At 59.5% G+C, this 21,936-nt stretch overlaps 8 protein-coding genes and 1 pseudogene across 8 annotated transcripts; 5 read left to right on the top strand and 4 right to left on the bottom strand.

The window, feature by feature from the left end:
- Window positions 1–324: 324 nt before the first annotated feature.
- Window positions 325–2,619, top strand: DCS_04626 (uncharacterized protein; the record flags this gene model as incomplete). Its single annotated transcript, XM_040801934.1, has 1 exon — window positions 325–2,619. One exon carries the CDS (start codon window positions 325–327, stop codon window positions 2,617–2,619), a length of 2,295 nt encoding a protein of 764 aa, XP_040656967.1.
- A 626-nt stretch (window positions 2,620–3,245) lies between these two features.
- DCS_04627 (uncharacterized protein) lies at window positions 3,246–5,022 on the bottom strand (the record flags this gene model as incomplete). Its single annotated transcript, XM_040801935.1, has 2 exons — window positions 3,246–4,544; window positions 4,609–5,022. 2 exons carry the CDS (start codon window positions 5,020–5,022, stop codon window positions 3,246–3,248), a joined length of 1,713 nt encoding a protein of 570 aa, XP_040656968.1.
- Window positions 5,023–5,961: 939 nt separating this feature from the next.
- On the bottom strand, window positions 5,962–6,802 carry DCS_04628 (annotated as a pseudogene).
- Window positions 6,803–7,216: 414 nt separating this feature from the next.
- DCS_04629 (Mitochondrial carrier domain protein) lies at window positions 7,217–8,622 on the top strand (the record flags this gene model as incomplete). The annotated part of the gene is made up of 2 exons (XM_040801936.1): window positions 7,217–7,412; window positions 7,472–8,622. 2 exons carry the CDS (start codon window positions 7,217–7,219, stop codon window positions 8,620–8,622), a joined length of 1,347 nt encoding a protein of 448 aa, XP_040656969.1.
- A 643-nt stretch (window positions 8,623–9,265) lies between these two features.
- DCS_04630 (uncharacterized protein) lies at window positions 9,266–10,584 on the top strand (the record flags this gene model as incomplete). The annotated part of the gene is made up of 3 exons (XM_040801937.1): window positions 9,266–9,575; window positions 9,726–10,239; window positions 10,386–10,584. 3 exons carry the CDS (start codon window positions 9,266–9,268, stop codon window positions 10,582–10,584), a joined length of 1,023 nt encoding a protein of 340 aa, XP_040656970.1.
- A 510-nt stretch (window positions 10,585–11,094) lies between these two features.
- Window positions 11,095–13,407, bottom strand: DCS_04631 (uncharacterized protein; the record flags this gene model as incomplete). Its single annotated transcript, XM_040801938.1, has 1 exon — window positions 11,095–13,407. The coding sequence occupies one exon, from the start codon at window positions 13,405–13,407 to the stop codon at window positions 11,095–11,097; it is 2,313 nt and encodes a 770-aa protein (XP_040656971.1).
- A 1,491-nt stretch (window positions 13,408–14,898) lies between these two features.
- DCS_04632 (uncharacterized protein) lies at window positions 14,899–15,870 on the top strand (the record flags this gene model as incomplete). Its single annotated transcript, XM_040801939.1, has 1 exon — window positions 14,899–15,870. One exon carries the CDS (start codon window positions 14,899–14,901, stop codon window positions 15,868–15,870), a length of 972 nt encoding a protein of 323 aa, XP_040656972.1.
- A 1,288-nt stretch (window positions 15,871–17,158) lies between these two features.
- Window positions 17,159–18,978, top strand: DCS_04633 (uncharacterized protein; the record flags this gene model as incomplete). The annotated part of the gene is made up of 5 exons (XM_040801940.1): window positions 17,159–17,276; window positions 17,329–17,621; window positions 17,677–17,785; window positions 17,839–18,470; window positions 18,625–18,978. The coding sequence occupies 5 exons, from the start codon at window positions 17,159–17,161 to the stop codon at window positions 18,976–18,978; spliced, it is 1,506 nt and encodes a 501-aa protein (XP_040656973.1).
- A 709-nt stretch (window positions 18,979–19,687) lies between these two features.
- On the bottom strand, window positions 19,688–21,589 carry DCS_04634 (hexose transporter-like protein; the record flags this gene model as incomplete). The annotated part of the gene is made up of 4 exons (XM_040801941.1): window positions 19,688–19,979; window positions 20,052–20,270; window positions 20,336–21,292; window positions 21,420–21,589. 4 exons carry the CDS (start codon window positions 21,587–21,589, stop codon window positions 19,688–19,690), a joined length of 1,638 nt encoding a protein of 545 aa, XP_040656974.1.
- Window positions 21,590–21,936: the final 347 nt, after the last annotated feature.

The raw sequence follows: 21,936 nt of genomic DNA on the forward strand, positions 1-21,936 counted from the left end.
CACGCCCCCGGTCGCGCCAGGCCCAGAGACACTCACGCCGCCACGTCTCTCCTGTCGGTCGGCAGGCCTATTTTTGGCCCGGCTTGCCGAGCATATAACACCCAGCCTCGTGCCGCCAGAGAATGGCACATGCCAGGCCGGACGATCGTCACTCGTCTGTCCCGTCTGTGCCCCCCCGGGCCGCCGCCCCTCCTCTCTCCGTCCATCACCGTCCATCCCGCCCGGCGACGAGACGCTTGACCGCCGGCGACCCCTCGCCGCTCCTCCAAAAGGGCCCTCGCCTACCCGCCACGCGGCGGTGAGCATCTTGGCCCGAGCAGCACCATGCCCCCGACACAGCCGCCGCCCTTGGACACCGAGGACGGCGGCCTGCGCACCTCGCACACGCCATCCCCGACCCTCGGCCTCCTGGCCAACACCTTCGCCCCCAAGCTCCCCAGCACCGTCTACGCCGACGCCGACGCCGACGACGGACGACGCCACGCCGCTCCGTCGACGTGGCCCGAGTCCGAGTACCAGCCGGCCTCGTCGACGCCTCGCGACGCCTCGCCCTCGTCCCTGCTCTCGCCCTCGCCCTCGCCTTTGATATCACCGCCACCTCCGCCGCCCGAGGCCGCGCCCGTCCACCCGATACCCTTGCTGCAGGATGCCTTCAGGGAGTCCCTCGACGAGGCCACCGAGGGCACCGACGTCGAGAAGCCGAGGCTTCAGGATCTCGATGCCGAGTCCAGGTGGGAGGCGCTGCTCGCCCAGGACAAGGACGCGTCGCCCTTTGGCAGCACCTGGCGGTACCGACCCGGCCAGCAGCAGCACGAGCTCCTGAAGCTGCTCGCGCAAATCTCCTTTGGCGTCTACCTCCTCATCAACGGCATGGCCAGCAGCAACGACCAGGTCTTCAGCATCCTCCAGAGCCACATCGACGAGGTCGACCAGTTCCTCGAGGTGGCCCTCCAGGACTTGGACCAGACCGTCTACGACCTCAGCGTGCGCGCCGAGCACCTCGAGCTTCCGCTGTCCAACGGCCAGGCCTTTGAGGAGCTGCTCGAGGACCGCAACTTTCGCTGCGAGATTCTCGACGGAAACGAAAAGATCGACCACGTCGTCGCCCGCACCAACGCCGCCCTGAAGCAGTGGGACGAGGACATCGAGATGGGCCTGCGCTCGGCCGCCGCCTTCACCAGCTGGCTCGACGACGAGAGCGCCGCGAGCCCGAGGCCCGACCTCGCCGACGTCTTCGACGCCATGAAGGGCAACGCCAAGGGTTGGCTCGAAACCTTTGACGACATGAACGAGCGCTCGCAGGAGGTCATCAACCTCAACATCCACCTGACCACCATCGTCGCCGAGATGGAGAAGAAGGCCGGCGAAGTCAGCCGAAGGACGTGGGTGAGTCTCGCCGGGAGGGTGCCGTGCCGAACCGTGCGTCATGCCCAGGAAGCTGATCGGCCGCCGCAGTCCTCCATCCCTCCCTTCACCGTCCCTCTTAACCTCGCCCGCGGCTCCCAGGATAGCGGCCACCCCCGGTCGACGGCCTCGGGCTCTTCCTCGCAATCGGGCGGGAGGGATGCCGCGCGTCAATCCTTCAGCGTCTACAGTCCGTCGGGCACGAGGCCAGGAACCATGTACACCGTCAACGGCGACAACATGGAGTTCCCTGTGCCCGGCGGGCTGCCTCCCGTTCTGCCCCTCGCCTTGGTGAACAATCCCGGCGGCCCCAAGTCGAGCGCGCGATCGCCCGAGGCCATGCCGGCCGTGGGGGATGCCAACTATGTGGCCGATCGGCTCAGCGCCACGAGCGGCGAGCCGCTCTATGTCCTGCAGCCTCATACCTACACGCCGAGGCACCCGGAGCCGCCGGCCCTGTCTCCCATGCTCGAGGAGCCGCCGATGGTACTGCCGAGCCACGACATGCGACCCTACACGTCGGCGTCGGGTGGCATGACGGAGAGTTCGTGGGACGACCGGGAGCGGGGGGACGGGTCCTTGCGCAAGCGGGCGACTCTCCGAAAGAACATTCCCGACTCGATCCGCATCCCGCCGAGGGCGACAAACGACACCATCATGCACGGAGCGGTGCACGCGCAGCACGCGACGCCCCGGACCACATCCTCGCAGGCCTTCGACGCCGCCTACGGATCCGACGCCGACTTTGGCCCTCGTCGTCAGCCCTCCAAGGCGAATTCCAGCTCGAGCCAGCGCTCGCAAGCCTTGCCCTCGCCCCGCTCCGACCACCACCAGTACTACCAACCCGTCCACGCCTCGCCATACTCGCCGCTCCAGCAGCGACCTCACACCGCCGCCGGTCCGCGCCCGCCTCAGTTCCGCTCGGCCTACTCGTACAACCACCCCCAGCCGCAAGGCGACCCGGGCAGGGCCGGCGGCGTCAGCTCCGCCACGTACGACAGCCACTCCGTCCCCATGTCGGCGCGATCGCAGAGCGGCGATGGTGACGGGCGGGGCAAGAAGAAGAAGGGCGCCTTTGGCTGGATCAAGAAAGCCTTCAGCCTCGACGAGGATGAGAAGGCCGCCTTCGAGGCGCGGAAGACGATGGTCCAGCAGGATGCCTATTACGAAGCCAACACGCCCAAGTTCCTCGACGGCAAGCGGATCCGTGGATGAGCGAGCCGAGGCGCGGCAGCCGGAACTGCCCCCCTCCCACCTCATCCGATTGACGCGACGGCATGCGTCGCTTGGGCACGCGCACCCATGCCTCCGAACGACTTTGTTGCCATCGACGGCACGGACGAGTGCAGACGATAACGATGCCCGCCGCCTTTACCCACTCGACGGACGAACGGGAGAAAGTTTGCAAGTTTGGACTTGCTTGTTCGAAGCAAATCGAAGCAACATAATCTTTACATACATATACGCCATTTCGAGCGAGCCGCGACACCGTCGCGGCGATATCTGAGCGAGTTTTTATCTGTCGAGCATCCGTGCCTCGGCTCCCTTTGAATCTTCCTCCGCAAATAGACACACGCCACATGGGGCGCTGGGGCTGTTGGATAAGTTATATGCGATGGTGCTGCGTGGAGGAGGACTCTATGCTGGCGTTGATAAATGGAAATGATGAATTATCCCCGGGCTTGAATCCGTGTCGTTGATGCTGCGAGATTGACGACATGGAACGTTGAGAGCGTAGTTGCGTGCCCATGCGTAACCACGGCACACACGGTCGCCTTGAGAATGCCTTTGCCTTCTCCACCACGCATTGGCGCTGCTACGATGCTTACGTCCTCTGTGACTTACTCGCCCATGCCATAACTACGCACGCGGCTGAAGAAGAAGGGCTTATCGTGCTTGAGACGGAACTCGGCCCAGTCATCCGTCAGCTTGTTATAGCTGTGGAAGCCGCGCCAGATGACTTTGTTGTTGCGCGCAGCCCTGCCGGCACTTCGCAGGGCGAGATCCATCCTGTACATGTACTTGGGACCGACACCCTCGGTCTCGACGACGAGGTCGCCCTCGTGCTCGCCGTCGATACCCCAAGGTGCGGCGGCCGACGACGGAGACGAGGACAGTGGTGGCAGCAAGCTAGGGGTGCGACCGCTCGTCGGCCTATCGAGGGACGGGGAAAGACGCCATCGGCCCTTTAATGCCAAACGCATCGGGGCCGAGGGTAAGTGACCGTGGGCGTGTTCGCGGTCACGGTGGAGGCGGAGTTGTTCGAGGGTAAGGTGGTGAACGACGTCGACGGGCTCGCAGGTGGTGAGGAGGCTGATGCAGGTGCCGTCGCGGAAGAAGCGTAGGTAGCGATAGTAGGTTACGATGTGGACGGGGCTGCCGCCCCAGGTGGCCTGGTTGGTGGACATTTGGCCGGTGCGGATGTAGTTGACGGTGCTGATGTAGCAGCCGTTGAAGCGGACGCGCGGACGCGCGCGAAACATGTGCTGCCACGAGGCATATGCCTTGGGGATGAGGGCGCGGCTGAACAGGAGGCTCTCATGGGCCAGCCGGTCCTGCCCGTCGCGCTGTGTGTCGAGGATGGCAGGGACGATGCCTTCGTGGAGCATCTGGTGGACCGCATCATCCGGAGCCGCTCCACCTCCCTCGTTGTCGCCCCCGGCCTCGACGGGGTCCCAGTCGACAGAGCGGCGGAAGCGGTAGTGCATGCCTCCGAAGCCGAAGCGCCCATCAAGGGCGACGCGACGCCAGATGCGCAAGTCCTCCGTGGCGGCCAGGTAAGCAAAGCGCTTGCAGACGAGAGCGGCGGAACAACAGAGAGCGCCGGGATCGAGGGCGGCGAGGTCGGAGAGAATGTGGATGAGGATTTCCGCGGGGAGAAGCGAGATGGGGCAAGGTGGAGGGGGGGTGTTTTCGACAGATGGCGGGGCGGGCTGTATGGAGAGGCTGGCGAAAGAGGCGACGAGGTCGGCTGTGGAAAGTGGCTCAGGAGCATCGGATGCCATTCCTGACGGTGAAGGCTGAGCTGCTGCTGCCGATGATGGCGTCGACGACGACGCTGCTGGTGTGGGCTTGGGTTCGGACGACACGACGACGGGAAAGTGCTTCTCCCGATATCTCTTGTCCACGCGGTTGTCCAGCTGGCTTGTCTCGTCAGCGCAATTCCTGGACTCGTCATGGCAGACGAGAGCAAGAGCTACATACCCGATAAGCCTGACGATACAGTCTCAAGCTGTCGCCCATGTTTCCTTGCGCCTCCTTCTCCATCGCCGCCTCGTAGTGGTCGAGAGCCGAGACGAGATCGTTGGGGGGCTCCTGCGCCGGGTTCACCGATTCACTCAGGGCATGACCGGACGACGAGAGCGGCGGAGGGTCGTCAAACGTTCGACCTTGGAGGTAATCGTCATCGCCATCATCGAGATATGACGTGGCATGCCTGCCGTGAGGGGCTGGTGACGTCGCCTTCGGCAAGGCGGCCCTGGCGTCTGTGTATGGTGGACGAGCAGCAGGGGGTGCCGAGGGCTGGCTATTCCTGGAAAGCAAGTCGGAGATCCATTGCCGTCGAAAGGAGTCGAGCTCCGAGTCGAAGCCTAAAGGTGCTGCCGAGTCTGGAGCCATGGAGGTGTGACGGCACGTTTGCCGTAGCTGGGATTGAACGATGCAGCACGGGGATTTCCGACGTCTGCTGATGGCTAAATATGTCGACTAGCAGGAAGGAATGGGTGATGGAGAGATAATCTAGGAGCAGTTCTATGATGAGTAAAGGATAAAAGGATAAAAGGAGGAAAGTTGAGTCGTTGAGGGACGGATTTAGGTTGAATGATGTCTGCGCTGAGAACGAGTGACATGGACCAGCGCTGGCTCTAGTACCTGTAGTAGCTGGCTGTCCCTGTAAGTACACCTACGGTATAGTACAGTACAGCTGAACGGTTGTGGTGAGTGTTGTTCCCGCCAATCACAGCGATGACAGGCACTTGATGCGAACAAGATGTTTTCATCATTTCTGTTGCCAATGGTTTTGCGAATCACCACGTCCAAGTAACAAAAATAAAAGATCGCTCGACACGGAGATGCTACCATGAAGAACTATACGGCTTAGTCATTCAAGCATACATGTGTACTGTACGTGCACCGTTCCCTTCGTCTCACCTTGACGAGCCTGCTTCTGGACGCCGCCCACGGAGGACAATCTGTGCCGGGCAGCATGTCATGCCGAGCAAGGCGGGATACCGGCCATGTTGCGCTTGCCAGTGGACAGAACAAGATGACCCATTGCATTGTGCGTCGAATACCCTTCTGTGGACGCAAGGAAGCAAGCGACGGCGTAGGCGTTGTGGATGCTCGTCCAAACCTCGGGCCTGACCAGGTCACCGTACCTCAAGCCTGTGCTCCGTACAGACAAACAAGACTCCATTTTCATCCATCAAAAAGATCCCTGAGCGCTATGTAGCAAAGTGGAAAGAGTCCCCAAGACCATGGTATGTGAAAAGCATCCGTAGGGGGCTCTTGCAACCCCCCCCCCCCGGCCAACAACTCCGCACGGGCACCGCCGCCGTCTCAGTCCATATCCATGCCGTCCTCGGCCATGTCGTCGTCGTCAATCTTGACCCGCAGTCTCTTCTTTTCGCCGCCAAACACCTTGCTCTTCTTGGCCGTCGCCGCCATGGACTCCTCGACCAGTTCCTCCATGTCGGCGCCCGTCTCGAGCGCCAGCTCCTCGAGTCGCTTCTTTTCGCTGCCGCGCATGCGCGGCAGCAGGTGCTCGTTCTCGGCCACGAGCTTACGGGCCACGGCCAGCTCGCGCTCGCGCTTGCCAGCCATGCGCTTCTTGTAGAAGACGCGCTCGCGGCGGCTGCGCACCTCGCTGATGCGCTGCATGGCCATGAGCGTCTTCTGAACCAGCTCGCGGTCGTAGCGCACGGGCTCGTTGCGCTTGGCGCCGAAGAGCAGCGTCGAGTCGACCGTCATCTCCTTGCCGGCGTTGCGGCGGTACGCCTTGGTCCACTTGAGCTTGCGTGGGTTGCGCTTCATCTTGAAGTTGCGATGACATTTCGATCGGCAGAAACGAAAGGCCTTGGCTATCGCATGAAAATTGTCAGTCCAACCGACAAGAAGGTCATCCCCGGCTCGGGCCCCGGCTGGGGAGAGTTTGTCTTACCATCGTTTCTCACAAACGTGATGCCCTTGGACGGGTAGGACGGCCGCCCGCAAAAATAACAGGGCTCGATCCTAAAGCCACATCAGCGCCGATCATGACTATTCGCTTTGGAAGGAAAACGTACCGCATCTTCGGTGCTGGCGCGAGGTGCTCTGCGACGATGATCTTGACCGATCGCAGACGGACGGCGACTTCAAATCGGCGAGCAAAATCAAAATCGACAACTTTTCGCTTAGTCATGCACCAGCCCCTCCAGGGACGGAGAGAACTTTGGAAAAATTGCGTATCGATAGCAAAAGAAGTTTATCGATAGGAACCATTTTAGCTCCAAACTTAAGGCCAATCAGATGTCGATTCTGACGGTGCAGGGAACTCGAATGACGACCCCGTTTGAGCTTATCGCCGACGACGGGGAGGGTGGTTTCTTGCCCCAAAAATGGTCCGGCTTGTGATAGCAGAAGACGAACAAATCTCCGTCGACTCCCACTCCCGCCACGACTCCCATTTCTCATACTTCATCACCCTCGCAACACGGCCATTTTCCTCTTCCGCACCGTCATCCCGATAGCCCACACTAACGACATCTCCATCCCATCTTTGTTCGGCCAGCAGAGTTCGCGAGCGACGGCACTTGATTTGTCGGATGACGTTTTGATGTCGCCCCTGGCCTCGCCCACCATCCCTCACGGCAGCTCCAAGGGTCAAAACCACGACAGGATAGAGAGGAAGGAGGTCGCCATGGATCGCACGGCCGATCCGGAGGGAGAAGAGGGCCGCTTCGAATTCGACATTACGGCGTCGCAAAAGATGATCTCGGCCATGTCGGGAAGCCTGCTTACGTCGCTGCTGAGTGCGCCGAGCCCTGCCATTGCGAAACGTCTTGGTGCTTGCTGACCGACACGGCTCCAGTGACCCCCCTCGACGTTGTCCGGGTCCGACTGCAGTCGCAGAGGATGCCATCACCTTCGGTTGACTTTTCCCGCCTCGCGCTGACGACAAACTCCCTCACACCTGCCCAGACGGCCGAGCTCGGCATCACGTCCTGCTGCCGTGAAGTCTTCTTCGCCGGCAACACCGCCGTGTATTGCGTCGCGGCGCCGAGGATGGGAGGCCTGGCGGCGGCCAACTCCTCGCCCCCCAGCGACTGCGCAGTGCAGGAGGTCCAGAAGAAGACGTACAACTCCACCATGGACGGCTTTCGCAAGATCGCCCGCAACGAGGGCGTCTTGACGCTGTGGAGGGGACTGTCGCCGACCCTGGCCATGGCCGTTCCGGCGAACATCATCTACTTTACCGGCTACGATTGGCTTCGATACAACCAGACGAGCCCCTTCTCCGCCTTCTCCGCCGACTATGCCCCCCTCACCTCCGGAATGGTTGCCCGGATGTTGGCGGCGACGGCTGTCGGACCCATCGAGCTGGTGCGGACGAGAATGCAAGCGGCGCCCGGGTCGTCGACGACAAACCACCTGCTGGAGGCCTTTGACGGGATCCGGGACATGGTTGCCGTCCACGGCTACACCTCGCTCTGGAGAGGGTTGACCCTGACCCTCTGGCGGGATGTCCCCTTCTCCGGCATATACTGGTGGGGTTACGAGACGATTCGGTCGAAGCTGACGGAGATGCGCAAAGACAAACAGGGTCGATCCGTCTCCCATTCCGACTCGTCCCAGCTCGCCCGACTGCGGTTTCAGAGCCGCGAGAAGCACACGGAGACGTTCATCGACAGCTTCAGCGCGGGCGCCTTGTCGGGCGCCTTGGCTTCCATCGTGACGACGCCGTTTGACGTGGGCAAGACGCGAACGCAGGTCTTTCACGAGTCGACCCGGTCGTCGGCATCGGCCGCGACGGCTACGCGCGCGCCCGAGGAGAGAAGCATGGTGCGGCTGCTGATGCACATTTTCCAAACCGAAGGCATCTCGGGCTTGTGGAAAGGCTGGATCCCGAGGACGCTGAAGGTGGCACCCGCTTGCGCCATCATGATCAGCAGCTACGAGGTCGGCAAGCGAGTATTCCGGGGCGTCAATGCCCGCGCGGTGCAGCAGGACGAAGGCTCATAGCCGCCAGGAGCGGCACTCGACATGGGGATTCAGAGTACGGCATGGGCATGGCGTTTGGCTGTTCGTAGCGACTCACTCTTGATATGCAAATAGCGGCCGGGTGCGATGTATTTTGATGGTGATTTTGGCCATAGATTAGACCGTGTACGATTACCCGAAGCTGGTAGACACATCACCAAGAACACAAACATGCTTCTTCCATACTTCCATGCCATGATGTGAATGAGGCATCCCGACGGATCATGAAACGTCAAATAAGTACGCACGTACTATTTATCCCCTCCGCTCGCTGGTGTATACAAGCATATTTGGATAGGGTCGATGCGAGCAGCAGCACGAACTATGCTGGACAGAAATGGATCTCCCATTCTGTTCGGCGACGCGACGGGGAAAAAAGGATTAATATTTCATCGTTCTCGAAACAAATCCACCGAGCCAGCCATTTGTAGTCTTTTGTATCGGTGGTGTGAATGGCTCAGTTTGGCTTTATCAAGCATTTATACGTATCTGTATGGAGTATTGGCAGTAGTGCTTGGTAGTGCTGGTGGGAAGATTTCGTCACGAAGCGGGTCACCAAACCGACTTCAACACACGCACCGCATCGCCATCGAGGCCACTTTGGCCTTTTCCCTTCGCCAGCGACATGTACACGCTCTCCAACGTAGCGAAGCACCACTTCTCGGGCACAGAAGACGTCTATGTGCTCGACCTGCACCGGACGTCGGCGGGGCTCGCGGCCATCACTTCGGACCAGCAGCTGACACTGCTTGATCCCACACAGTTTGGCGGCGGCGGCCCCGCGGCGAGCTGGCAGGTCGAGCACGGCAACGTGACGACGCTTCGAGTCTTTGACGCCGACAATGGTCTCGTCTGCACCGCGGGCGAGGATGGGAGCGTCGGCGTGTGGGACCTGAGGAGTCGCGGCCCCGGTGCGCGGGTCGCCCAGTTCAAAGGTGTGTTTTTATTTCCCTTTCCCAACCCGAGGACGATGAGATGAGCACACGGCGGGAGCGACTACAGGAGTATGCCGCAGAAAAAGTACGCCGCAACAAGAGGTCGCAGTATGGACGGCAGGGAGCAGTGGTGCTGACGATGATCGTCAGCCGCCGCGGCCTCGATCCTGAGCATGGCCTGCAGTCCGAGCACGCAGACGATTGCTGTGGGCACCGAGCTCGCGAACCACGTGGCCTCGGTGCACCTGTGGGATGTACGGTCGACGCCGTCGCCCAAGGCAGAGTACCAAGAGGTGCACTCGGACGACGTGACAACGCTCCGCTTCCACCCCTCAGACCCGGCACTGTTGCTGAGCGGTTCGACCGACGGCCTCGTCAACGTCTACGACACGCGCCAGCCGGACGAAGACGAGGTGACGCTGCAGACGCTCAACCACAACGCCTCCATCCACGATGCCGGCTTTCTCTCCGCCACGGAGATCTTTGCCCTTTCGCACGATGAGCACTTTGCCCTCTACGACGTGTCCGACGAGAACCCGACGGGCGACGCCTCGCAAACTTTTGGCGACCTGCGCGAGACGCTCGGCGGCGGCACCCAGTACGTTGCCGGCGTGACGCCCAAGACGGACGGAAGCGGTGCCATCATCGGCGCCGGATCACAAGAGTGCGTTCCTGACCCCCCCCCCCCCCCCCTTTTTTTTTTCTGCCCTCGGCATCTTCGTAGATCTAGCGATCCGTCCCATGTCGATCGGTGCACCCGAGGCCGGTCGAAATTGGGTGGGCGAAACTAACATCAATGTCCCGGCGCAGCAAGCAAACGTTTGAGCTCATCTTCATGGCCCGCCACCCGGCCGAGCCGTCATGGGTTCTGGACCGAGGCAATAGCGTGAGCTTGCCGCGGGCGCACGGCGACGAGATTGTCCGTTCCTTTTGCTTCTTTGACGATGAGAAGCTGGTCTTCACGGCCGGGGAGGACGGAAATATCAAGGCATGGCGTCCCGGGAGCTAATCAACCAAACCCTGCGGTCGCCGACGCGTGAAACTACTTGCGCCACGGATACCAAGTTGATACCACGAATGAAAACATCTCCGCCCATGACGATGTCGGGCGTTCAAATCCCGAAGCATGGAGCAGCCAATATTCGCCTCCTCCACTTGACCATGACGGTGCACTTGGTGCTTTTCTCGCGGCCACCCGCGTTCTCTTGCCGAGGAACTCGTTACTTGCACCCCCCTTGACAGAACGAATGGTGCGCATATTCGGAGCTGAGCAAGATTGGCTGCCCACGCCTTGTATCCACTCCCCGAGGGTACTCTTACATGGAGAAACGCATGCGCCCGAAGCCAGCATCGTTCCGTCTGGGTGTCAGAATCTCGACCATGTTTCCGTCCATTCAGTCGTGCGTGATTTGCCCGCGCCGGGTTTCCCACCAGGTTCTACGCACGCAATCTTTCATCTCAATACATGCACGAAAAAAACGATGCAAGGTGCAAGAATGGGAAATGAGCCGTGGGCCGTCTATTGCCAGCTCTTCGTGAGCAATCCTTTCCCCTTGCCCCCCTTCTCGTGGTCGCGCATCTTGAGTATCAGCTCCCCGAACAGGCCATTGGCCCATCCAAACCACGAACGGGTGAAATCGAACCCCCTCCAGGAGTTGACGCTTTCGTGCAGGACGCCGTAGCCAGAGGTCGAATCCAATATCATGCGCACCTGCTTCTCGACCTCGGCGTCGGCGTCGTCCAAGCCCGACATGGGGTCCAATGCCGTCATGGCCGCGACGACGGCTGCCATGGGCCACGCCTTGCCGGGGCCCACGTGCGGGCCGCCGACTGCCGACAAGACGGGGCCGCGCATAAAGTACGAGTTGTGCTCGCTGAGGATGAAGCGGCGGGTGTTGCGATAGATCTCGGCATAGTCCCGAGCAGGCTTGCCCGTGGACGTGTCCTGGGAATTCGCGTTGGTAAAGTTCCAGAGCGGCATCGCCAGCAGCGAGGGAATGTTGGCGTCGTCCATGACGTTGGCCCCACCGTAGCCGTCGACTTCGTAGGCGAAGATGTCGCCAAAGTCTGGGCGGTTGACGATGGCGTCCTTGTCGATGCCCCGACGGATGCCGGCGGCGAGGTCCTTCATATCCTGCGTCAGCTTGGTGGCGAGCTCGCCGTCGAGCTTGGACATGATGACGGAGGCGGATTCGAGGTAGGCGGCAAACATCATGTTGGCCGGCACGAGGAACTGGAAGATGGTGGCGTCGTCGGAGGGTCGAAAGGCGGTGCGGACCATGCCGTTCTCCCGAATGGGGTTTCCGATGCCGTCGTTTGTCAGCGTCTCGCTGCCGCGATTCGTCCAGCCGGTAAAGGTCCAGGCCGACTTCTCGACCTTGCCATCCTTGGCGTAGGTGCCGAGGCGCATGGCGCCGGAGGCCTTGACGGCGGCCCCGACGGCGGCGATCCAGTTGTACTTTTGGAAGAAGGCGTGGTCCCCAGTCTTCTCGAAATAGGCAACCGAGACTTGAAGGAAGGAGGCGAGCGAATCCAGCTCCCATTTGCAGTCAAACACCTTTCGGGGGTCGTAGGGCGGCATCGGGTGGTTCTGGTGGTACGCGCCGTTGGCCGTCGGGGGGATGCCCGATTCCGGCGGCGGCTGGAAGCTGTGGCAGTAGGGCGAGATGATGATGTAGCGGGCGTGCGAGTTGATGAGACCGCGCCAGAGGCTCGCCAGGGAGTCGGGCTCGGACGAGGCTTCGAGCAAGGGGAGGTAGGAGTATATCTGCGAGGCCGAGTCGCGAAGCCACATGGCGTCGATGTCGCCGGTGATGATGTAGGCGAGCTCCTGGTCGGTGACGACGGACTGTCCCGTCTTCGGATCCGTCTCGTTGGCGTAGCCGCGCCACTTGACCATGGTGTCGAGGGTCATCGGGTAGGCATTCTCGAACAGGCGGGCCAGGTCGGGGTCGCCGATGGTGCCCTTGACATCCTCGATGAGGGCGTCGAGGGCCGGCAGGCGGAACGTGCGGCACTCGGGCGGCGGGCGAACGTTTGGAAATTGACGCTTGCCGTCGGAGAAGGGTGTCGGCTTCGACCTCATCCATTCCTCGAAGCGCCTGCAGTTTGGACGTTCGGTGCCGGGGGGAGATGCAGACGCAGCCTTGTCGACCGCCAAGGCCAACCCCTCGTTGGTCCGGACCACGGATGGCGACTCGGGCAGGCCAGGCAGGGGAGCAGCGGCCGCCGGGGCACTCGGCGGAGGCGCAGCTGGCGACGGCGAGGGTTCGGCCTCGTGGTGCGTTTGCCCCTGCTGCTGCTCATGCGTCTGCTCTTGCTGCTGCTCCTGCTTCTGCTGCTGCTGATGCTGCTCATGCTTCTGCTGCTCCTGCTCATGCTGCAGCGCCTGCGCCTGCTTTTGCTCCTGTTCCTTTTCCTGCTCCTTTTCCTTCTCTTTTTCCTGCTCCTTTTCCTTTTCCTGCTCCTTCTCCTGCTGGCTCTGTTGCTGTTCCTGGCTGCCGTCGCCCTGGCTGCTGTCACCGCTGCCCTTGACACGATCGGCAGCCGCTTGGAGTTGCTGCTTGGCCATCTGGGACAGCTGATCAGGCTGCTTCAGGCTTTCTTGGTCGGCGACATCCTCTGGCTCTCTTTGGGCGGGCGTGCCTTGGTCGGCGTCGGCGACGATCTTGGCGGGTTCGGGTTGGCGCTCACCCTTTGCCACAGCCACGCGGGGGGCGACGGGAGCGGAGCGGAGGGACCTTGTCAAGGTGAGGACGACGAGGATGGCGAGGAGGGTGATGGCAGCTATGCGCGCCCGCCGGGTTCGCGGGGAGCTGCTCAGAACCTGCATCTGAGGAGGGATTTCGACGATGTGGAGGTCGACTGATGTTGCCGCTTGGTGGAACGCGCTGCTTGCTGTGGTGTTCCCGACCTGCCTGGGCGGAGCGGACGCGGACCTTGCTTGCGGGGAGAACAGCAACGGTGACGGCGGCCGGCCACGTCGCTTCAGCCAGGGCAGACGAGATGAGGGAGCACCCCAGACCCGCGTCTAGGGCGTAGGGCGTTTTCGTGCCGGCCCTTGACGGCGTCGCTACCCTGCTCCCCTCTGACGTGTCGTGTCAAGGACGGGCTCTCATGGCTGACTGGGGGAGAGGGGCTGGGCTGGAACTGGTTTAGGTCCAAGGCTAAGGCTACTGGTGGTGCTCTGTTGAATCTTGATCGACGACCACGAAAGCCGTAGCGCACGATGTGGGAAGATTTTGATCTATCGGCTTACGCGCGTGCCGGGTGCCGCAAGGATAAGTAAGCAATGAGGAGCATAAGCGGTATGTACTTAATTACTTGGTTCCATGGCAGTACAGGTACCTACGCGCACAGTACTTGGTGCACCTACTTACTACTGTACAGCAGGTGTGCAGTACAGTACGAGCGAGCACAAATACTGTACAAGTACTACAAGTACGGAGTACTGTACAGAGTGCTCCGTGCTGCAAGTACTCACGCCTACATGTACGTAAGTACTTGTGGGCAAATGTACTGTACTTACTGTAGTTGTATAGCTGTACGGAGTACTTGTACCCGTAGGTGTACAGAAAGTACTTAAGTACTGTACAGTCCCTTTGTGCAAGGCAGGAGTACTTGCAGCAAAGTCAAGGAAGAATTACTGTACTGTACTTGTACTTGTACTTGTACTTGTACTCCGTCCTTTGTACGTATCTCCATTGAACCTACAGTGTGAAATCCGTATTGAGCACTGTACCGTAGACTGAACCTACAGTACTCCGTACCGTGCACTAAGTACGTCCACAACTACAAGTAAGTACAAGTACTTAAGTACAAGCATGCGCCCCCATCGTTGGCATCGTCAAACGCAGTGGCACCTCGAATCCGTATCGAGGCAAACGGAAAGAGTCTACGGAACAGCTCGCCCTGCGCCGGCAGAGAATGCTTCAAGCGCAGCTGCGAGGTTCGCTACGCGGCGTACGGAACGGAGTACGGCGTATCGGTGCCGCGGCGATGGGTCGATCGATAATACCAAACGGGCGTGACGTATGTGCGTCGCCTGCCACCGTCGGCGCCACATCCATCCCTTGTAGGTGCATTGGTGGCTTGGGCTGGTATGCAAGTAGGTGTAGAGTCTAATATTGCCGTTGGCACTGCACCTACTGAACCTGAGGGTGGGCGGCCACTCCGTGCCCATGGCTGTACGTGTTCACCTTCATGGCCGTGGATAAAAGGCCAGGCTCGCCACCCTCGTCGACGGACATGACGGGCGACGAATGACGGGCGACGACGAGGCCGGTGCATCCCTTCTTCCCCTCGGACGACATCGTGGGACGTCATGTGGCGTTATCGGAACAAGCGTGTGCGCGAGGTCGCCATGGGCGCTGTCGTTTTCGTCGTCACCGTCCTCCACTTTCTCTACATGGCCTCCTACGCCCTCGACTTCCTCGGACCGACCATGTCCCCAGCGGCCTACGTCTTCTACGCTACCGCCAACGCCTATGCTTGCTCGGCCGTCATCAACATCCACCGGCTGCGTCACCGTTTCAACACGAGGCATCGCATCGTCGTCCTCGTCTCCGAGGACGTCTCGCCCGAGTACCTCGACCTCTTCGCCGGCCTGAACGCGACGGTGCTCCATCAGACGCCGCCACAGCTACCCGACGGGGGCTCCTACTACTACAAGGACTGCCTCCTCAAGCTGGTGGCTTTCAAGATGCATCTGCTGGACCCGACCGTCCAACGGCTGCTCGTCCTCGACTCGGACCAGCTCATCGTCCGCAACATCGACTTCATGCTCGATCGCCGCTTGACCGACGACGTCGCCGCGCCGTCTGCCTACTGGCTGGCGCCCGGAACCTTGGCCAGCACCTGCATGCTCATCCAGCCGAACCCGACGCTCTGGGAAGAGGTCGAGGGCGCCATCAACACCACGTCGGCCCAGCATTACGACATGGACATCTTCAACGATCTCTTCGCCCATCGTGCCCGCCGGCTCTCCGGAAGCTACGTCACGCTCAACAGCCACTGGGAAGACCGAACGGTGCCCACCTGGTTCACGACCGATCGAAACGTGACCTTCCCCGCCGACGCATGGGCCCGGGACGCCTCGGACGACGAGCTGGACGAGCTGTACAACAATCAAACCGACATCCTGCACTACACCGCCGTTGGCAAGCCGTGGATGTGGTCGACGGAACAAACTAAGCTGAAGCGACCAGACGCCCATCCCGTTCTCTTTCACCAATGGTCCCAATGGCGCATTTTAGCCTCGGAATTGTGCCCCAACGGCTTCATCAGCGTCATTTGACGTCACACGCGACTGTTGCCGTTGCCGACCATTCTCTTCGACGACCATGCGCACGTACTTGCGCTTGCGCGAACCAAACCGCCGGCATGCATCAATCAAGTGTTTTGACTCGCTCACGTGACGTCATCGCGCCTTGTGAAGAGATGGTCTGCCGAGATGAACATTTCCTTGTCCGAGTGCGCATTCATACCCGTTGAGACGTTTAGACGAACGAAGCCGGCCCACCCCGGCAGCCGAAACGGCCGAAACGTTCTTCGTCACGGCACAGGCGTATGCTCGGAGCGACAGGCGCCGGGCACATGCATGCCCGAAAGCCTGTACCCGGTGCCGATATTTCACCGTCGTCGTTGCCAAGCGAGTGCGACCTCGGGTTGCGTGGAGGACTCCGACCAAGGGGAAGCGGACGACGGGCGACCCGGCGGTGGGGAGGAGCTTGGCGGAGGCGCGCTTGTTCGCCTTCACATGGCCCTGATTCGGGATCGCCGTCATCCAGCATTGCTGTCACTCGAATAGCCGTCATTGGCCTTCTCTCACGCATTGTCGTCTCCGCATAACTTGCTTTACCTCAGTACACACCACACGTGAGCATGGATCATGCATCGATGGTTCCATGCTTTACCAGTGCTCTTGCGTTGTCGGTACCCGGCGCCGCGGCCGATCGAGCTCAGCCTGACCCTGGCCGTGTTGTATCGACGATGCCCAAGGATCTCCCACAATATCATGTCGTGTCCCCATTGTGGACTTTTCGTCGCTCATGACGCGCCGCATCGTTCGGAGCCCCCGGATCCCAATTGAAGCCATGCTTGAGTTGCGTTCGCGCCATGACCTACTTCCACGACGACTGCCACGCATGTGGGGAAGCTCCTGTCTGTCAAGCTCGCCGAAGTTCTCTCGCCTGTGAAGCTTTGGAGGATGGTTGGTTCGGACAAGCATTCGAACCATGTGGCAGCATGCATTTTCATCCTTTGCGTTTGAGCGGGAGCTGGCGACGGAGCTCACCAAGCAACAACCCCTTCATACACCGCTACCCCTTGGTTTCCACCGCCTTGTGACAAGGTTTGTAGCAGATGCTCGACACAGAACTTTTGCGAATGCAGTCCTCGTGCGTCGCTATATATATCACTGCATCATCCCGTGTGGTTCGACCTCCCATCAGCCTCATCGCCTTCGCCATAGATTCAATATTCCTTCACTTCTCGGTTAAGATCGCGCCAGCTGCATTTCCGATTAAGAAAACCTCGCTCCTTGGGTAATTGTGCAGGCACAATTTCATTCGTTTAATATCCAGATGCCTTCCTCCCTGTACGCCCTCGCGGCATGCTCTCTCCTTGCCTCGGCCAGTGGTCATGTGGTATTACTCAATGCGCAGGGACTCCCGAATTCCTCGGCGAGCGTAGGGTTTGGAGGTGAGCAACGCCCTCAACCAACGTCGACGAGCAAGCTCTGATCTCTCCAAAGTTGATCCCGCCATCGCCCGGAACTGTATTACCATAAACCCGTGTCAGCAGGACACGACCATCATCCGCGACGCCGAAATCACGGCCAACATCGTCAACCAGTGCGGCCGAACAGAGTTGACGGGAAACATCGATGTCGGGGAGAACACGGAGAACGCGCTCGCCGCGAACCAGGTGACCCAGGTTCAGGCTGGTAGCGAGATCACCTTGACCATGCATCAGGTCAACGCCGACGGCGCCGGCCCATTCTTCTGTGATATTGACCAGACGGGCAACACAGGTCTGAACCTTCAGGTGAGGAGACTCCTTGTTACCATGTCAGCGGCGGAGGGGAGCTGACACGTTGAAGAATCTAACCGTGACGAACAATGTTGAGGGGACAAACGGCCTATCCCAGGCCAAGACGAAAGAGTCCAACATTACGATACAAATGCCCAATGACTTGGCTTGCATCGGGGGTACGTGCTCCGTCCTGTGCTGGAAGTCGAGTTTTGCCTGACGACCGAGATAGCCTCGACCGGCAACGTATGTACCGTCCGTTGTCGAAACAATGCCGTGGCGGGACCGTTCGGGGGTTGCTTCGCCGTCCAGCAAGTGGATACGCAGGCAAAGGCCAACACGCCCGGCAACATTCAAACGGGAGACAACCTGGAGCCAATCTTGAACCAGGTGCAGAGGAACCAGGCGGATTTCAAGGCGTCGGTAGATGCCAACGAGAGGGCGAGCACCGACGAAGCCCAGCAGAACCTTGCCGGTGTTAATGCAATCCTGAGCAACACGGTAGTGAGTGCCCTCTTCCCGCAGGAGACGCCAAGCGTTGACTTGGGGGGCAATGCCGCACAGCAAAACCAGGCGGCCAACAACCAGAATGGCGGCCAGAGAAACCAAAACGGGAACGGAGGCAACAGGGGCCAGGGCAACAATCAAAACGGAGGCAACCAAGGTAACAACCAGAACGGACGCGGCCGAGGCAACAACCAGAACGGACGCGGTCAAGGCAACAACCGAAACGGAGCCAACAACGGAGCCAACCAAGCCAATAACCAAAACGGAGGTGGAAAGGGAAACAACCAGAACGGAGGTGGTCAAGGAAACAACCGAAATGGAGGGGTCCAGGGCAATAACCAGAACGGAGGTGGTCAAGTCAACAACCAGAATGGAGCCAAGCAAGCCAATAACCAAAATGGAGCCAAGCAAGCCAATAACCAGAATGGAGCCAAGCAAGCCAATAACCAGAATGGAGCCAAGCAAGCCAATAACCAGAATGGAGCCAAGCAAGCCAATAACCAAAATGCAGTTGGCCAGGGAACCAACCAAAACGGTCAAGTTGCAAGCCAAGCTGGTCAAGTCAACGGTCAGGCTGGTGGCCGAGGGGGGAAGCAGGGCGGTCAAGCCGGTGCCCAAAATGGACGTCAGGGAGGAAACCAAGGGGGAAACCAAGGGGGAAATCAAGGTGGCCGTAGCGGTCAGGGCAACGGCCAAAACGGCGTCCGGGGTGGAAGTCAGGGGACTCCGAGCAATAGGGTCAACAGCCAAGGTGCAGGTCAAAGCCAAGGTAGCCAGGCTGGTGGCAAAAGCTCTCAGGATAATGGAAAGCAAGTTGCGGGCGGACAAGGAGGAGCCAATGGAAACTCGCTGGCGAGGAGGGTGAATGGAAGGATGAGAAGGTACATGGAGTAGGAAACAGGATCAATATCGGGTCGGATCGGAATGGTGGAGACTGAAGGTAGGTTGTTTACCATGTGATGGGTAAGTGGCCAACATCTGGTGAAGTGAGGTATCCGGAGAGAAGAGGGGTTGGGGAAGCGAGCATAGCATGTATGAATGGCGTGGATAAAACTGCAACTGGCATTGGCGCCCCTTGAAACTTGTGACATCAAGTATTGAAAATGTGACACCGAGTATTAAAACCCGCTGTTCTCGCTGCCGAGTCGCCCAGATACATATGACGAAAAGGACGGGTCTTTTTGGGGAATATTATACCGTACAGTCACTTGAAATTATTCAATGCAAAAAGTATGGTATTGCTCAGCTGAATCCAGGGCGATGAAGCACGAAATGAATGGGAAACGGACGTGTTGGGGATTGTACGCGACAACTGAGATAAACACGTTTCACAATTCTGACGGATAGTTTGATGGATGAAATCGCGGAGCTTCATTCTACTTATGCAGATGCCATCCCTCCGACCCGTCTATTTGGAGGTTGCACTGTACGCAACAGCTGAAATAAATAAGCTATACAGTTCTGACGGATTGCATGATGAATACAAATGCGGAGCTTCATTCCACTCATGTGGATGCTATCCCTCCGAACCATCCGTAGTAGTCCACTCTCCAGGGGATTTGGCGAGGTGCATTTTAACGGGACTCGGAACTTGCTCCGTCACACGACGCACCTTTTTGCTCCTCGTCGTCGCTTCCTGCGCCGGTTCGTACTTCCTGCTGAAAGACGCTCGTGTCCCAGTCGCTAGACTTGATGGCATTGACACGACGAACGTACATGGTATCAATCTCCTCGAGGGTGCGGTCCTTTGACTCGATGACGAAAAAGAAAACGATGACGACGAGAGCGGCGCAGCAACCGGCAAAGATGAGGCCGTACAGGTAGTCGATCTTGTCGGTGATGAAGCGCGTAAAGAAGGAGATCATGCTACAACGAAAAGGTAACCGTGTCAGCAGAGGCACCGCGACGAGAATTGTCCAACGGAGGAGCGGCACGTACAAATTCCAGAACCAGTTCGAGGCCGTCGCAAGGCCCATGCAGGCGCTTCTGTATCGAATAGGATACAGCTCCGAGTTGACCGTCCACACAAGCGGTCCCCAGCTGACGGCAAAGGCGGCAATGGCGAGGCAAGAAAAGGCAACAAGTGCCGATCCTGCCTTGGGCGTGAGGAGGGGATCATTGTGGTCCAGGGCGAATTGGCCGACAAAGGCGTAGACTCTAGGTTGGAGGTCAGTTTCGTGGTGCATCAGCACACGGGGACGAGCTTCGAAAAAAACACTTACAGGAAACAGACCATCATCCACGCGGCACCAGCCATGAGGGTGACGCGACGTCCGAAACGCTTGATGATCCACAAGCCGATAATGGTGCAGAAGACGTTGACGGATCCGAGGATGATCTGGGTCACATAGCTATCGCTGATCCCCGTAGCCGCAAACACGGTTGTGCCAAAGTAAAAGAAGAAGTTGGCGCCCGTCAGCTGCTGGCCGGCCTGCAGGGTGATGCCCAAGATGGTGCGGTGCAACATGCGCGGGCCGGTGAAGATTTCGATCCAACGGAAGTCGGCCGTGCTCTCGCTCTCCTCATCCATCTTGTTCTGGATGTCGGCGATCTGGTGGTTGACGCCGTCCGAATCAGGAGCGAGGCCGGACAAGGCAGCAATGGTTTGTCGAGCCTCCTCGATCTTGCCGCGGCTGTAGGCATACCGCGGGCTCTCCGGAAGCAACAGGATGCCGCTTCCCAGAGCCAAGGCCCAGGCAAAAGTCAGGCCGTTGGGGATTCTCCAGGCGGCGCTGGAGTCCTTCATCTGGGTTCCCCAGTTGACCATCTCGGCCGTCCAGATGCCGAGGGTGATGAGGAGCTGGTACGACGAGACGACGACGCCGCGGATCACGGCCGGCGTGCTCTCGGACTGATACATGGGCACGACAACCGACAAAGAACCGATGCTCAGGCCGGTCACGAGACGGCCGAGGGCAAATTGGATCCAATGCGTCGACGAGGATATCTCGATGGCGGTGCCGACGCAGGTGAAGAAGGCTGAGGCCGATATCGAGAGGCGACGGCCAATCAGATCGGCCATCTTTCCGGCAATGAGGGCACCGAAGAGAGCGCCGATGCTCATCATGCCGACGATGGTGCCTTGGCGTGCGGCACTGAAGGTGTACCTGCCATCGGCTTGAAGTTCACCGAACCGGCTGGCGTAGTCGTTCATGAGGAAGAAGCCAGAGATTTGGCCGCTGCAACGGTCCCAAGTCAGCCCCGCGTACACGCACTCAACAAATCAACAAACGTCATGTAGATGAATGAATAGGCATTCATCTATACGCCACCACGGCCGATGACTTTGCGCTTGTCCGTACGTACCTGACATATCCGAACATGAATCCGCCAAGACTGGCGACTGCACCAAGCACACAGGCCAGCAAAGTGATCTTTTCCTCGAGCGCAGCTCCCGGCTTGTAGCCATCTCTGCTGTCCTCCGAAACCTGGTCGGCCGGAGGCGAGGATTTCTGGCGTTTCTTAAACACCCCCATGATGCTCTTGTCGTGCGCGTTCGTCCAAAGTGCTTGCAAAATATGCCGCTTTCCTGGTCGCAGATGAGGGGAGAGAGACGGGGGCGGGATCCGGGGAACAAGGGGAAGTTGGGGAAAGGCTCATGCAGCAACGCAGTGAGAGCAATGCATGGGCGAAACCGGGAGACATGGATGGATATGATTTGCTTTTCAAGGATGGATGGTACTCGAACAAAGTACAAAGGTCACGAAAGCCGCTCACGAAGGCCGAATTGGTCTTTGAGGACGGACAGTACCAAACTTCAGTGTGGATCTCTGCAATAATGGCCCCAGTTCTGTTCATTGCGAGTCGTGAAGACCCCTCCTAA

This window comes from Drechmeria coniospora, chromosome 02 (genome assembly GCF_001625195.1).
Source record: "Drechmeria coniospora strain ARSEF 6962 chromosome 02, whole genome shotgun sequence".
Classification (NCBI taxonomy): domain Eukaryota; kingdom Fungi; phylum Ascomycota; class Sordariomycetes; order Hypocreales; family Ophiocordycipitaceae; genus Drechmeria; species Drechmeria coniospora.